A 14,478-nucleotide genomic window follows, 5' to 3' on the forward strand; every position below is an offset into this window, starting at 1 on the left:
TGCAGGCAGCATACGCCGATTTCGGGGGAGGCATGCTGGGTATTTTCGTGTTTCTATAACCCACCGAACTCTGACATGGATTACAGGATCTTTTCCGTGCGCACTTGGTCTTGTGCTTGCGTGTACACACGAAGGGGGTTAAGTCACTAGCAGGTCTGCAGGCCTTTAACGCTCCTCGTCATTACCAGGGACCTATATTTAGATTACTGACCTTCTTTTCTTTTTTTTTTTATCATATATATCTCCACACGTTATTTTTTTGTTTGCTTTTACAATTTCTGTCTGCCTCGCCTCACTTTTCTCCTTATGTATGCATCTATCTGTTCATAAATTAATTTCATCACTTACTTTCGTGTTTTCATAAGCAGGTTAATGCAGACGATTATGCTCAACTAAACCACACAAAAAATGTGGTACATTTACACAGAAGTCGTACGCATAATTTTTGTTCCCAGTACTTGTGAAATTTGAATCTACTTTGAGCAATATCCAAGGAAAAACCATTGTTGATAATCTGTATCATTGATTTTATATACTGAATGAAAAATAGGTCTAGACACTGTTTATGAACGTCTCTGAATGTGCAATAGAACGCGCATGCGCAATCGAGTCAAGGTAGCCATCTTGGCTTTCTGTCGTCGAGAGACCGCTTCACAGTATCACAAGACAATTTCAATTTTGCTAGCCCTAGGTCATTTTGTGGTGAGTTTTTCTTTTCATTGCCGAATAAATTGGTATGTAATGGAACTTTTACCAGTAGTTTGTCGTGCGTTGCATTGAATTTAACAATTTTCCTGCTTCAGTTTGTCGGGAGGATGGTAGGCCTATTGTTGGGTATCAAAATGGAGGATAAACGATTTTTGAACGATTAATTACTTCAAATATGAGTGTCTTCTGTAAGTTGTAGATGGGAAAAAAATGAAGCGTACTATTTCCCAACATGTTTGATTCTTTGTAGTCTGGTTTTGCTGCGCTGAGTGACATGGTTATGCTTTTAAATACAATTTTCAATTTCGATTAATCAGCGAGCATAAATTATTAAATAGTCGTATACATGTTCAGATTAAAATCGAATAAGAAGTCCGTTTCCGTCTTGTACTAGCTCTGAAAAGGGAAAAAAAGATTCAGGGCAAAGGTCTCACGTTTTTCTTACTGACATGTGTTCATATCGTTTGTAGGTTTGTGTTTTGTTGACAACAAAAAACGACGGTTTAACATGAAGAGGTATTTTGTACAAAATGGCGGCCGAGCCAAACCCGAATGTGATTAACTACCAGACAATTCATCAATCTGTTTCGTGTAAAGTGCTCAAACCGGTCGAAAATTGTTGTTACAGTATATGTAACTGCCTATATATAAAGCTACCCTCTCCCACAGTCTCATTGCAAAGATGTTGCATGACTCTTTTTTTTTTAGTAACAAATTAAAACTGAGATGTTACATATTAATTTGTATGAGAAGTTTAACATGTTCACTGATTTAACAAAGTAAAATATATTTTACAATTCAACTAATAATAAAGCATTTCAGCATGAGTACTATATGAGGTACAGAAGTTGTAGCAAGAAGATTGGACTGGGGTTTAACAGTTTTCATGCAGTATTTTTAAAGGCACAGTCCTTCTCACAAAAAACATTTTTTTTGCTCACCATCTCAGATCTGTCAAGGCATACCGCCACTGGGACAAAATCCAAAAATGTACAGCCTAGCTGTTGTGTGTGCAAGAAGAAACTATTGTTGTTATTTGATTTATTAAAAAACTAATTTTTCAATAAATTAATTGATAAAATGATTCCCTCTCTGCACAGAAATGAGCAGTCGATCAGGCTGTTGTGTTTTGGTATGTGTCCAGTTGGTGGTATGGGGGGCCCGGTAGCTCAGTTGGTAGAGCACTGGACTTGTGATCGGAAGGTCGCAGGTTCGAATTCGGGCCGGGACGGACACGGGTCAACTTTATGTGCAGACCCAGAGACGGAAGCCATGTCCCACCCCCGTGTCATCACAATGGCACGTAAAAGACCTTGGTCATTCTGCCATAAGTGCAGGTGGCTGAATACACCTAAACACGCAGACACTTGGGTAGCGCGACTCCGTTGCTGCTAGCTTTCCACTGGGAGGAAGCGACCCGAATTTCCCAGCGATGGGACAATAAAGTAATGAAAATGAAATGAAAAAAAAAAAAAATGTCCTTATCGTATACAAAATCCTGGACAGATACGTGATTGTAAGCCAAATAGTTTACACGAGGAGTGTGTTTTTAAGTCTACACAGGCACAACTTAAGAAGCAAAAGTATACATTTTTAAATGCAACTTTAAATTTCATCTTTCATCATACGGTTTTAGTTTTGATTGAATTATTTGCCTAAATTTAGCATGACGAAAGAGTTTAACTCCTATCATATTTTTTTGATTGAGTGGTTATATACAATTTGAAATGTTATTTTCTTATTTTAATTTTGGTGACCTTGTGTGAGATCAAGAGAGACAGAGAGGGAGTGGTTGTAACCTGAACCATTATGTAAATTTATCAGGCATGTGGTGTAAGATCTGTATTTGATGCATCAATTCAGCATTCTACAGCATGCCAAATGGAAGAGAAGAACAAACAAGTCGCGTAAGGCGAAATTATTTATATGTTTTTGGAATCAGGAAATGATGTAGAATAAGATTAACATAAATTTGGATCGTTTTATATAAAAAAAAAATTTATTACAATTTTAAGATTTTTAATGACCAAAGTCATTAAATTAATTTTTAAGCCACCAAGCTGAAATGCAATACCGAAGTCCAGCCTTCGTCGAAGATTGCTTTACAAAAATTTCAATCAATTTGATTGAAAAATGAGGGTGTGACAGTGCCGCCTCAACTTTTACAAAAAGCCGGATATGACGTCGTCAAAAGTGTTTATCGAAAAAAAGAAAAAAACGTCCGTGGATATCATTCCCAGGAACTCTCATGTCAAATTTCATAAAGATCGGTCCAGTAGTTTGGTCTGAATCGCTCTACACACACACACACACACACAGACAGACACACACACATACACCACGACCCTCGTCTCGATTCCCCCTCTATGTTAAAACATTTAGTGAAAACTTGACTAAATGTAAAAAGCATACATGTATAAATATATATTCCCAAGTAAAGGCATTAGTGACGAGTTTTCAAGCAGTGACCTGAGGATCACAAGCCCAGTGCTCTGCCGACTGACTACCGGGGGATGTAGAACACTCTTAAATGCGTGCTTACACTGTTGATTGTATGCTTGTTGGACTATTACCTGTTGCGTGTACTACACTACAGAAATTGGTTGTCCTAATCCTTTTTATTCAGAGTTGTCTGAACAAGTTACAGTCAATTTAAGAAAGGGTTAAAAGATAAGTTGTCAAGCTATTGACACTGTGAGTTGTTAGGCTTGTGGCTTGTTGAAGTGTTCAAGTGAGAAAGTCCTTAGAATTATAAAGTTTGGGGTTATCTTTTTACATTTAGTCAAGTTGTGTGTATGTGTGATTCAGAGTAAACTACTGGACCGATATTTATGAAATTTGACATGAGAGTTCCTGGGTATGATATCCCCGGACGTTTTTTTCCTTTTTTCGATAAATGTCTTTGATGACGTCATATCCGGCTTTTTGTAAAAGTTGAGGCGGCACTGCCACACCCTCATTTTTCAATCAAATTGATTGAAATTTTGGCCAAGCAATCTTCGACGAAGGCCGGACTTCGATATTGCATTTCAGCTTGGTGGCTTAAAAATTAATTAATGACTTTGCTCATTAAAAATCTGAAAATTGTAAAAAAAATAAAATTATAAAACGATCCAAATTTACGTTCATCTTATTCTTCATCATTTTCTGATTCCAAAAACATATAAATATGTTATATTTGGATTAAAAACAAGCTCTGAAAATTAACAAAATTAAAAATTATGATCAAAATTAAATTTTCGAAATCAATTTAAAAACACTTTCATCTTATTCCTTGTCGGTTCCTGATTCCAAAAACATATAGATAGGATATGTTTGGATTAAAAACACGCTCAGAAAGTTAAAACGAAGAGAGGTACAGTAAAGCGTGCTATGAAGCACAGCGCAACCGCTACCGCGCCAAACAGGCTCGTCACTTTCACTGCCTTTTGCACTAGCGGCGGACTACGTTCAATTTCATTCTGTGAGTTCCACAGCTTGACTAAATGTAGTAATTTCGCCTTACGCGACTTGTTTAATATGACATGGAGCTGGGAAATAGCTCAGTCGGTAGCGGTGCTGGCTTTAAAACCAGTTGTAGCTATCGGCCTGGGTTTGATCCCCGCGTTCAGCGAGGGATTTAATTTATTTCCCAGAGTCAACTTTGTGCACACTCTCCTCGGTGTCCCAACACCCCCTGTGCACAATAAAGAACTCAAGTTCACATGGAAAGTCTCAGGGCTTGGAAACACGGATACACGCATGCAGGAAAAATAAAAAATACCGTTTTTACTCGGCCATTTAGGCAGCCATACGCAGCTTTCGGGGGAAGCACGCTTTTTTTCTCTCTCTGTGTTTCTATAACCCACCAAACTCTGGCATGGATTACAGGATATTTTCAGTGCGCACTTGGTCTTGTGCTTGCGTGTACACACGAAGGGGGGTAAGGCACGAGCAGGTCTGCAAATAAGTTGACATGGGAGATCAGAAAAATCTCCACCCTTAGCCCATCAGGCCCGGCTGGGATTTGAACCCGCGACCTTATGCATGGGAGGCCGGCTTCTTATCCATTAGGTCTGGATACAGTCCAGTGTCAAGCATACTTGAGTGGATCGAATTTTCCATCACTGTGGACACAATTATTGGTCCGTAACTTCACATGATTCTGTGAACAGTTTTAGTTTCACTTCAAAGTATGAGATAATGCTTTTTTTCTGTGTACCATTTTTTTTAAACTAAAAGCAATACATACACGCACACATGCACGCACACACACACACACAAACACACACACACACACAGGAAGTATAGGATAATAAAAAAAAAATAGGTGTGGTTAAGGTAACATAGCCAAAAAAAATAGGGTAGGAAGGTATGCAATCAGTTTTTTTTTTAAAACTTTTTTTTCTAATGTGTACAAATTAAACCTACTTGACAGGGAAATAAGTGTGCGACTCAAGCGCTTTCGCTTTCATTGCGTTTTCTGCACTGGTTTTTTTTGTTTTTTTGTTTGACAAATGTAATAAAAAGTTATAGGGTCGGTCCCTAAAAATAGGGTAGGTCGGGTTACCGTAACCACACCTATTTTTTTTTTTAGGCCTAAGTGGCAGTGGGTTGAGCATATTCCTCAACTGAAAAGAAAAAACAAATACATCATTTATCTCTTCTGAGTTATCTTCCTTGTTCAATGGCAGGTGATTCAAAAGCTAATTTCACCATCTAGCTTTTTCTTCACACACACTACCTTCCACCCTCACCCTTCTTCCTCTCATTTTCCCCTTTTCATTACTTACCTCACAGTCCACTAGAACACAGATGGAAAAAAAATACATGTACCAGAGTTCAAATGGTGTCAGCTGGCACTAAGGCTTTCTTCTTTTATCTTTTGCGTTGCCTTTTTGTATATTATGACTCTTTCATCATATGGTGTGCAGAGAGACAACAAGTACACAAAGCATGCTGCTAGCTCTTAAGGTGAATAAGAAGACAGAAGCCAGTGTGTTTAACAGTGAAGCCTAGTCGTTAGCCAGCATCATCGTACTGCAGGTGTAAAATTAGCTTTGTTGCTTGCTTAATCACTTCTGTTTGGATTGTCATCAGCTGGATGAATGCAATCAATGGAAACTTAATCTTTGTCCAATTATTTTGCTGTGAGGTGTTCAACATTACGTCAGTAGCATAGTTAGCATGTAGGATACTTATTACATCTGCCTTTAATGTTTCTTGTTTTATGGACAGACTGCTGCTAGCTGTCGAACAATATGTTTCATTACTATTCTTAATTCATTCAGATAAAAGGACCGGACTGATGAACAAACATACGAATAGAGACATAAAAAGGTGTTCAGGCACATGTAAGCATGAACACACACACACACGTGCGCGAGTTTAATTGCCACACAGTGCTGATGGAAAGGAAAAAGAACTAGCACACTTAAAGTCCCAGTGAACAGTCCACATATCATAGTGCAGCAAATTGATAAACCAAAGAAACATAGAACTCACACATATTATAGTTCAGAAAATTGGTAAACCAAAGAAACATAGAACTCACACATATGATAGTTCAGAAAATTGGTAAACCAAAGAAACATAGAACTCATTTTGATTTATTGCTTTAAGGTACTTTGTGTGAAGAATTCCTTCACAAAGCCAGCCCTTATTTTATTATTAATAAGCTAAGCTGATGAACTTCATGTACGTAGGCCTAAAATTTACAATTTTGTGTGTGTGAAATTTCTACCTCTAGGAACAAAATCTAACTGACAGACATAAACTCCCTTTTAACTGTGCATGTTATTGGGCAGCAAATTGACAAACACCAAAGAAACACACACAACTGAATTTTCTTCTTGTAATGTCACAACGTCTACATTTCAACTGCAAGTATAAGAAGTAAAGAAAGTGGAGTATTGGGGCAAGACAGCAGACAGCCGGGGGGAGAGACAGTGAGAGATGTGGAGACAGTGAGAGATGCGGTGTATCTATTGATCCAGTGCCCAGGCCCAGCCTTCCATTAGTGAGGCTGTCTCCCAGGTCCTCCGATCCCTGGCTGACGTGCTGTATTGATCTTCCTTGCTCACAGACCCTCCTCCCCGCTCTCCTGTTGGCTGCCCTCCCTTTCTCTCCCTCCCCACACACTCTCACACATTTTCTGTCTCCCCTGCTCCCTTCCTCTCTCTTTCTCCCTCTCTCTCTCCCCCCCCCTCCTCACACACACTCTCTCTGTGTCTCTCTTGCTCTCTCCCTCTGTCCAGACTCTTTGAGTCTGTGGGGTCTGTGTTGTGTGTGTGGCTGTGAGACTGAAGGAAGGAGGAGGCCATTCGGTGTGGAGTTATGCCAGGGAACTGGAGGATTATTGAAGACCATGTCTTGTGTCACATCGGATTCTTCCCCTCTGGTGATCTGCTGCTTGTATGTTTAAACTCCCATCTGCTCGTTGTGTGAGAGTTTCCACAGAATGGTAGAGTTTTGGTGCTGATGGTTAGTCGTCGAGGTCAAGCAAGCAGCCATGGGGAAGGTCCGCAGACGTCTCGACCCAATTCTACACATCTACAGAGCGTATGACAGTCTTTGTCAGGCAAAACTTTTGTCTACTGAATGACACTGGAACAGGAAGTGATTGTGGTTTGAGATTTGTATTGATCGGATATTTTCCTGGGAGGCAGTGACGTCTTTGGCTCTGTCCTTGTGGACTCGTGTGTCTAGTGTTCACAGTTGAGTGTCAAGTATAGAACGCAGTAAGAAGGGAAAATCCTGGCACCATGTTTTTAAGCCCGTTTGAGCCGTTTGACAACACCTGTGCGGCCTCTTCCTCATCTATCTGGATATATGGTGAGCACGTGTAGCATGCACGCTTGTGTCTTGTGGTGGTTTTTTGGTGCGTGGGAAAATTGCGCTGTATTGATTTGAAGATTTCACATGTTCTGGTTAACTGTATCGCTGGGAAGTAGGGTTGGGAATAAAACTTTTCATTGTAGGACCAGTTACGATTTGAGATGGTCGAATACAAAAAATGGACACAATTTGTTCAGCTTATAAGATGTTAAAAAAAATTTTTAAGCCTTATGCCAGGGTGATAGGTAAAAAAAGGAATGTTAATAAGGTGCCAGTGGGTTTGTTCTAGCTTAAAGATACAAACCATTTTTGATAGATGTAGTCTCTGTGAGTGTATGTATTATCTTAAGTCATTTATGTCAATTTCAACTGGTAGTCTTTGTTAATTGTGACTGCATAGATTATGAGGAAATTTTTATTTACGGTTTATATATTTTCCATGATCTCAAGCATATTGTCACTGCAGGAACAACTTATGCGACATGAAAACAAATACTTAGAATTAAAATGATACTGTTAGAAAGATGTAGATGACAACAATTGACCTGTAAAGTGGAAAAGTCACAGAAGTCATGTGAAAACCCTTAGTGTATGGAAGGATGTTTTTGAGTGAATTATGTTAGTCAGTCCCTTTTTTTATGCAGTTTAAGACCTGTTCATGAAGAGGAATAGTGAAGAAGAAAGACAATTACATTCAGTATTAAAATCAAAGTTATATTTAGAAAAGGAACAGTAGTCCCACTGTGTCTTTATACAAAAATCTAGCTGCAGAACACATGTCAAATAAGAATAAGCACACCCACACACGTACACACACACACACACACACACACACACACGCACACACACACACACACACACACTAATACACCCACCCTTTGACACACATACACAGAGTGCTATAAATAGTGCTGGCATAGAAACAGGGCGTCTTCTGTCTGGGAAATGGACCCTGTCAGGGGGGGGAAAAAACGAAGGAGGAAATTCAATTTGTTGAGCAAGGTCAAAGGGAAGGAACCTGTCTCCGCAAGGAGAAAAGGACCCAGCGGCTGAAGATAATTGAAACCTATTGATTTTTGTCAGGGCCAGGGGTTGTGGCAGCTTAAACCCTTATGTGTGTTTGCTCAACATGGATTTGGGTCTAAATGGAGTGCTTTCGTGTCATCATCGCACTGGCTTAGCGGAGCAGTGATGCATTCTTAGCACGCTCTCCTGTTTAATGGTTAAAACATAATATGGCAAAGCTGATGTTGGCAGGCCGTCACTGGAGGCTGCGTCTCTTCCCTCACAGGATCAATGTTGCTCCTTGACTGTTTTCACCAGCACCCCTCCCCTGCTCCTTTCTTGATTTTTTTCTCCCGATTCTAAATGATTGTGATTTAATGCATGGGTGAAACTTTTCCGCCTCATGGCAGAAATCCGCCAAATGAAATTGGTCAAATGTTTTTGTTGTTTTTTCGCCGGCGATCCGATCCGTATTTTCTCTAACACAGTGACCGGACATCGCTGAGTCTTTGTTTCACTGAGCGCGCGAATTATCGGACTACAGCTTGGCATTTGTTACCATTGTTTAATGTACAAATGTGTGTGTTTGAGATACCAGGAGAGGCCTACTTTTACCCTTAAAAAGCCTGATTTTTCGTTTTCTTCCAGGGGGCTTTGCCCCCCTGGGCCCCCTAGCAGGGCGTTGCCCCTGCACCCCACCAGGGCCTGGGCGGCCCCTGGACCCCGGCCTCATTTTCCTTATTTTCAATTCTGATCAGTTTCACCCATGTTAATATGTTAGTTGTTACTGTTAGGTTTTTGATGTTTTTCCCCTCATGGGCAAGGGCTGGTTTTAAAAAAAGCAGCAACTGCTTATATCATAAACCTCGTAAATACAAATATACCTCTCTTATCTTATCTTATCTTATGTAATATCTTATATCTTATCATCTTATCTTATCTTATCATCTTATCTTATTCTTCCTCCGCTGAGGGTTTACTCACATTGTGATGGTACTGTCCAGCCAGATGGCACAGACGTTGAGCAAAGAGTACAGGTAAACACAGCACAGGGGTACCACTATCAAGCCAGGACACCTTAGGCACCAGCTGAAATCCCCCTTCTTTGCAGCTGAGCTCTTGTAACAAAGATAGTCTGGTTAAATGTACAGATCAGTGGAAAAAGGTGTCCTGTTTGCAGTTTGCAATGCTGAGAGTACTGTGTGTATTATGTGTACAAGTGTATGTGCAGTTTGCAACGATGACAGCACTGTGTGTTTTAATTATTTGTGTCCAGGCTCTAACTTTACAGTGACAAGTTTGATCTTGTACAGGTGTAGACATGCTTTTTGCAATGCTGAAAGCACTGAGTGTATTGACAGAGTAGACAAACCACACTTTTCCATCCATTGTGTGATTACAATGGACAATAAATTATCTTGTGTCTTATGTACTGTGTGTGCAGACACCAGTTTTGGGGGCAGCGGCACAGGTAGCATGTCCGGCAACAAGCTGACCAATATCGCCCCCACACTCTCACTGGGGCCCCCACCCCACTCCTCCCCTGATCTGTCCACCCTCACCTCCCATACCCAGCCCCCCATCAACACCCTCCACACCCCCACCCAGCCCCTCATGACCTCGCCTCTAGGCGCCCACACCCTCAATCTCTCTGCCAACCCCCTCGGCCTCAACTCCGGCCACACAATGAGCACCCTCCACACACCCACCCACGGTCTGAGTTCGCTCAGCTCTCCGGTCCAGAACCCCTCCCCACAGCCCCTGCTGTCGTCGCCACAAGTGACCAGCATTGTCAGTCTGCCACAGAGTTTCTGCTTTTCCTCCCAGTCCGCCCAGACCTCTGCCGCGGGCACCAGTCAACCTCTGGGGGTCACCCTGGGCTTTCCTGTGGCGTCTGCTGGCGGTCTCAACAGCAACACGTTCTCTCTCAACACCAGCAGCATCCCACTCAACACCAGTACTTTCCCACTCAACGCAAACACCATCCCACTCAACGCAGGCGGCACCATTCCCCAGCACTTCATGCAGTCGCTGTCCCTGGGCCAGCAGCAGACCATCTGCGCGTCGTTGCCGCAGAACTTCAGCTTCCCTCTGGGTCAGGCCCTGTTCACCATGCCCGGTGCTAACGGTGCCTCGGGCGGCCCCTTTCTGTCCACCACCTTCCCTGGCCTGCAGTCCGTCATCATGGGCAGCCAGCAGTCCCTCCTGCAGGGGGCCGTCATGGGCCCGGCATCCACCGCGCAGGGCGCTCAGCTACACTCGCTCGGAACGCTGGCCCCACAGTCTGTGTCCTTCCCCATCTCCACTGAACCGGTGCTGACCGAGCTGCCTACCACCCCCCAGCTGCCCACCACCCCCCAGCCCGCTCAGCTGGCCCTGGAGGCTTCCTACAAGCAGCAGTCCCGCCCCCCTTCTTGTCAGCAGGAGCCCCACCAGCCACTCCTCACCTCTCTACATCTGCAGCAAGGATCTCAAAACTCAGCCAACCAACCTCAACCATCTCAGACCTCAACAGCCGAGCAGCCAGCACTGACAGACGTCGGTGAAGAAACATCAGAGCCATCAGTGCAGACAGAAACAGCTCCTGCCCAACCGGTACAGGGCGAGGGTGAACACGCAGCCTCACCTCCGGGTGACCAGGCAGAGAAACACAAACAGGAACAGGCTTCCGCACAACCGCCTCCACTCTCCTCTTCTCCTGCTGTTCTTGCACAGCCACAACCACCGACACAACAACCTGTTTCTGACACCAGGAGCAAGGAGGTGGAGCCTGCTGTTGTTAGTTCAGCAGACAGTGAAGAGTTGAAAGCAGAGGAGGGTGGTGGAAAGAAGGGCAGGAAGGGGGAGGAGCCACTAGCACAGGAAGTGATTTCCAAGACCAGTGATGGACAGGGCGGAAGAGAGGTGATGGACACAGACACCAGCCCTGCTGACATCAAGCAAGAAGCCCTGGTATGTTCCTCACGTCCTTGTTCTGTTCATCAGGTGGTTTTATTCTCACAGGGATGTACCATTTTATTTAGATATATATATATGGACATTGTGGCATCAGATTAAGTTTTCATTTTAAGCGTCCCTCTCTTAAAAATCCTCTTTTCAAGAACTTTGCAGTGCATATAAGTTTTGAGTTAAATTGAGGAGAGCAGAGATGAACAGAGAGAGAGAGAGAGAGAGAGAGAGAGTCTTGTATGTGTGTGTGTGTTTGTGTGCGTGCATGCGTGTGCAGGTTTCCTGTGAGTGACTGTGTATGTATATTCATATGATTTTAGTGCAATTCTTAATTCTTAGTCAATGTGATGTCTTTAGTGTTTAAACCGCCTGAAACAGCAAAGTAATTTTCCTTATCTTTACAAGGACAAGAAATCTTGAGTCTTGAAGAAACTTACATGAACACTGTCAATACTTGCAGGAAGCAGAAGAGACAAGTACCCCACCCCCACCCAAGGTCAGTCCTGCAGATGACAGCCGCTCTTCAGCCTCCCCACAGGTGACAGCAGAGTCCTCGCCGGTCAAGGTGGAAGCCAGCGCTGACCAGGTGGACAGCATGGACACTCACAACACCTCCACACACAGCGCCAGTCACCTCTACACCTCACAGCTGGACAGGGGTCAACGGGCCACCAGGATGCACCACAGCCTGCTGACCAGCCTCAAGCAGGAGGCCATGGAGGTGGAAGAAGAGGAGGATCTACCTTTCCCGAACAGCACACCTGGGTCGGAGGATTCGCTGGACAGCTACTCCCAGCGCCACAGCCCCTCCCCCATGGCCAGTCTGTGCTTGACCCGCGCCGACACCACCACCATCACCACCACTTCATCCTACAGCAGGTCACGACTGGAGGAGGGGGAGGGGGTTCAGGATGTGAAGCTCTTCCCTGCTGCGTCAGGTACATTTGATCTTCCTTCCTTACCTGTGTGTGGTCAAGGTGTCACTGTCAGCAGACTCTCCCATCTCCCTGTACTTACAGTTAGATGTGTCCAAGACAATTTTTATTTCAATGAACAATAAAAAAAACGCTCGCGCTGGACCCGAGTACTCTTCAGACATTCACACACACACACACACACACACACACACACTCTCTCTCTCCCTCACTCCCTCCCTCTCTCTCTCTCTCTTTCTTTCTTACACACACACACACACACACACACACACACACAAACAGTAACACTAACACATGTGCACAAAATGAACACACACACACACACACCGCGCGAGAGAAAAAGACTACAGGGAGGCATTGACGTCAAAGACTTTCGACCGTGACGTAATTACGTCACTATTCTTGGTTTACGGTACCATTCGGCGGCTTTGCTACGAGTATGCCATAGTCTTGGTTGGCCGAGACCTTGCACCGTTCTATCAGACTGCCTGGCTGGCTGTTGCACCGCGAATTCCTCCCACCGCCAAGTCGTTTTTTTGTGGTTTATTTCGCATTTAGGTCCCAGGTAACATTATGAAGTTTTAATACGATCAATCGGACCTAGCTATTATCAAGTTAGTGTATCAACTTTTGAACAAACTGCGCCCAGTAGTTTCCCAGCAATAAGCTGTTAAGTCGAGACACACACACACACACACACACAGACAATTAAAGTCTGCTGAGCCCTAGTACTAGCGTACTCGGGGATAAAGCGTTGTTATTGTTATTGTTGTTCACAGTTGGGAAATAACAGTTTTTCTCTCATTCAACTGTAGGGACAATAGTTTCATTATGTATGTGTGTTCCTGCATGTGTGTGAGGGCGTGTTTGTGTGTGTGAGGGCGTGTTTGTGTGTGTGTGAGGTGTTTGTGTGTGTATGAGGGTGTTTGTGTGTGTATGAGGGCGTGTTTGTGTGTGAGTGAGGGCGTGTTTGTGTGTGTGTGAGGGTGTGTGTGTGAGGGTGTGTTTGTGTGTGTGTGAGGGCGTGTTTGTGTGTGTGTGGCTGCGTGTTTGTGTGTTCTTTGTATTTTATCTTGGTTGCTTTAACATTTGTATTCAATTGTGTATTTTGCCTCCATTCTTGTGTTGTGTGTTCAGGTGAACACATGGCAGCAGACGTGGATGACGCAGAGTTTGTGTGGGAGGACTACCTGCAGGAAACAGGGGCGGCCGCTGTGCCTCCCACTGCCTTTAAACATGTAGGTATCTTACCCTGTGTTTCATTCATGTCGGCACATCTCTAACTAGAGCATGAAGTCGTTTGTTCTTTTCCACTGCAAAATGGCCACCAGTGTGTGTCAACAAACAGCTACGGAAGGGCAATATTTTATAGGTGAGGAGGAATTGTATCCCTCCATTTTTGTTTTGTTTTTGTTTGTGTCTGCAATATTGTGGTAAATCTGTTGGTGATAATAGTAGTACATGCAATATCAAAATGTGCAGATACTAGAACTTCTCAAACTCTGTATATCTTAATATTTATGGAAAAGAGTGCAAACAAAGTCAAGAAAGATCATTTGACAGATAGTATTGATGTGCAGGTGGAGTGCAGCTTGCAGAGCGGCTTTGTGAAGGGGATGAGGGTGGAGGTCCCCAACAGGTGTAACCCGGGGACCTACTGGGTGGCTGCCGTCGTCATGACCTGCGGCCCACTGCTGCGTGTGCGTTACGAAGGTTACGAGGACGATGCGTCACATGACTTCTGGTGCGACCTTTCAACCTGTGAGATTCACCCCATTGGCTGGTGCGCTGAGTCTGGAATGGCACTTACTCCTCCCGAAGGTGAGGTTTCTGTCATACATAGAGTGGATAAAGAATGAATTAGTTGACAATGAATGCCTGTCCTGGGAGAGGTGGATGGAGGGGTAGATAGAGGAATGCGCTGTTGGACTGAGAGAGGAAGCACGCTGGGGTCATGTTGGTATTTCTGATTGCAAGTTTGTTTTGAAGACACCACCACAAGCTGTAGGCTTGTTGTTGTTTTTACTTTATGTCAATGTAAATTTCATGAACATGTTAAACACAG

The 14,478-nt window shown here is 43.5% G+C and overlaps 1 protein-coding gene across 2 annotated transcripts in view; it reads left to right on the forward strand.

The window, feature by feature from the left end:
- The first annotated feature begins 629 nt into the window (after positions 1 to 629).
- The window catches only part of LOC138965292 (scm-like with four MBT domains protein 1), a 33,461-nt gene continuing 19,612 nt past the window's right edge, over positions 630 to 14,478 (forward strand). Inside the window, exons 1-5 of one of the 2 annotated variants that reach the window (XM_070337422.1) lie at positions 630 to 702; positions 9,974 to 11,481; positions 11,939 to 12,416; positions 13,551 to 13,651; positions 13,994 to 14,234. In XM_070337422.1, the coding sequence (XP_070193523.1) occupies positions 10,006 to 11,481; positions 11,939 to 12,416; positions 13,551 to 13,651; positions 13,994 to 14,234 (2,296 nt within the window). In that variant the 5' untranslated portion in view covers positions 630 to 702; positions 9,974 to 10,005. Of the gene's footprint in view, positions 703 to 9,879; positions 11,482 to 11,938; positions 12,417 to 13,550; positions 13,652 to 13,993; positions 14,235 to 14,478 lie in introns of those variants that run through there. The other variant, XM_070337421.1, reaches the window with a different exon arrangement.

This window comes from Littorina saxatilis, linkage group LG4, assembly GCF_037325665.1.
Source record: "Littorina saxatilis isolate snail1 linkage group LG4, US_GU_Lsax_2.0, whole genome shotgun sequence".
NCBI classification, from domain to species: domain Eukaryota; kingdom Metazoa; phylum Mollusca; class Gastropoda; order Littorinimorpha; family Littorinidae; genus Littorina; species Littorina saxatilis.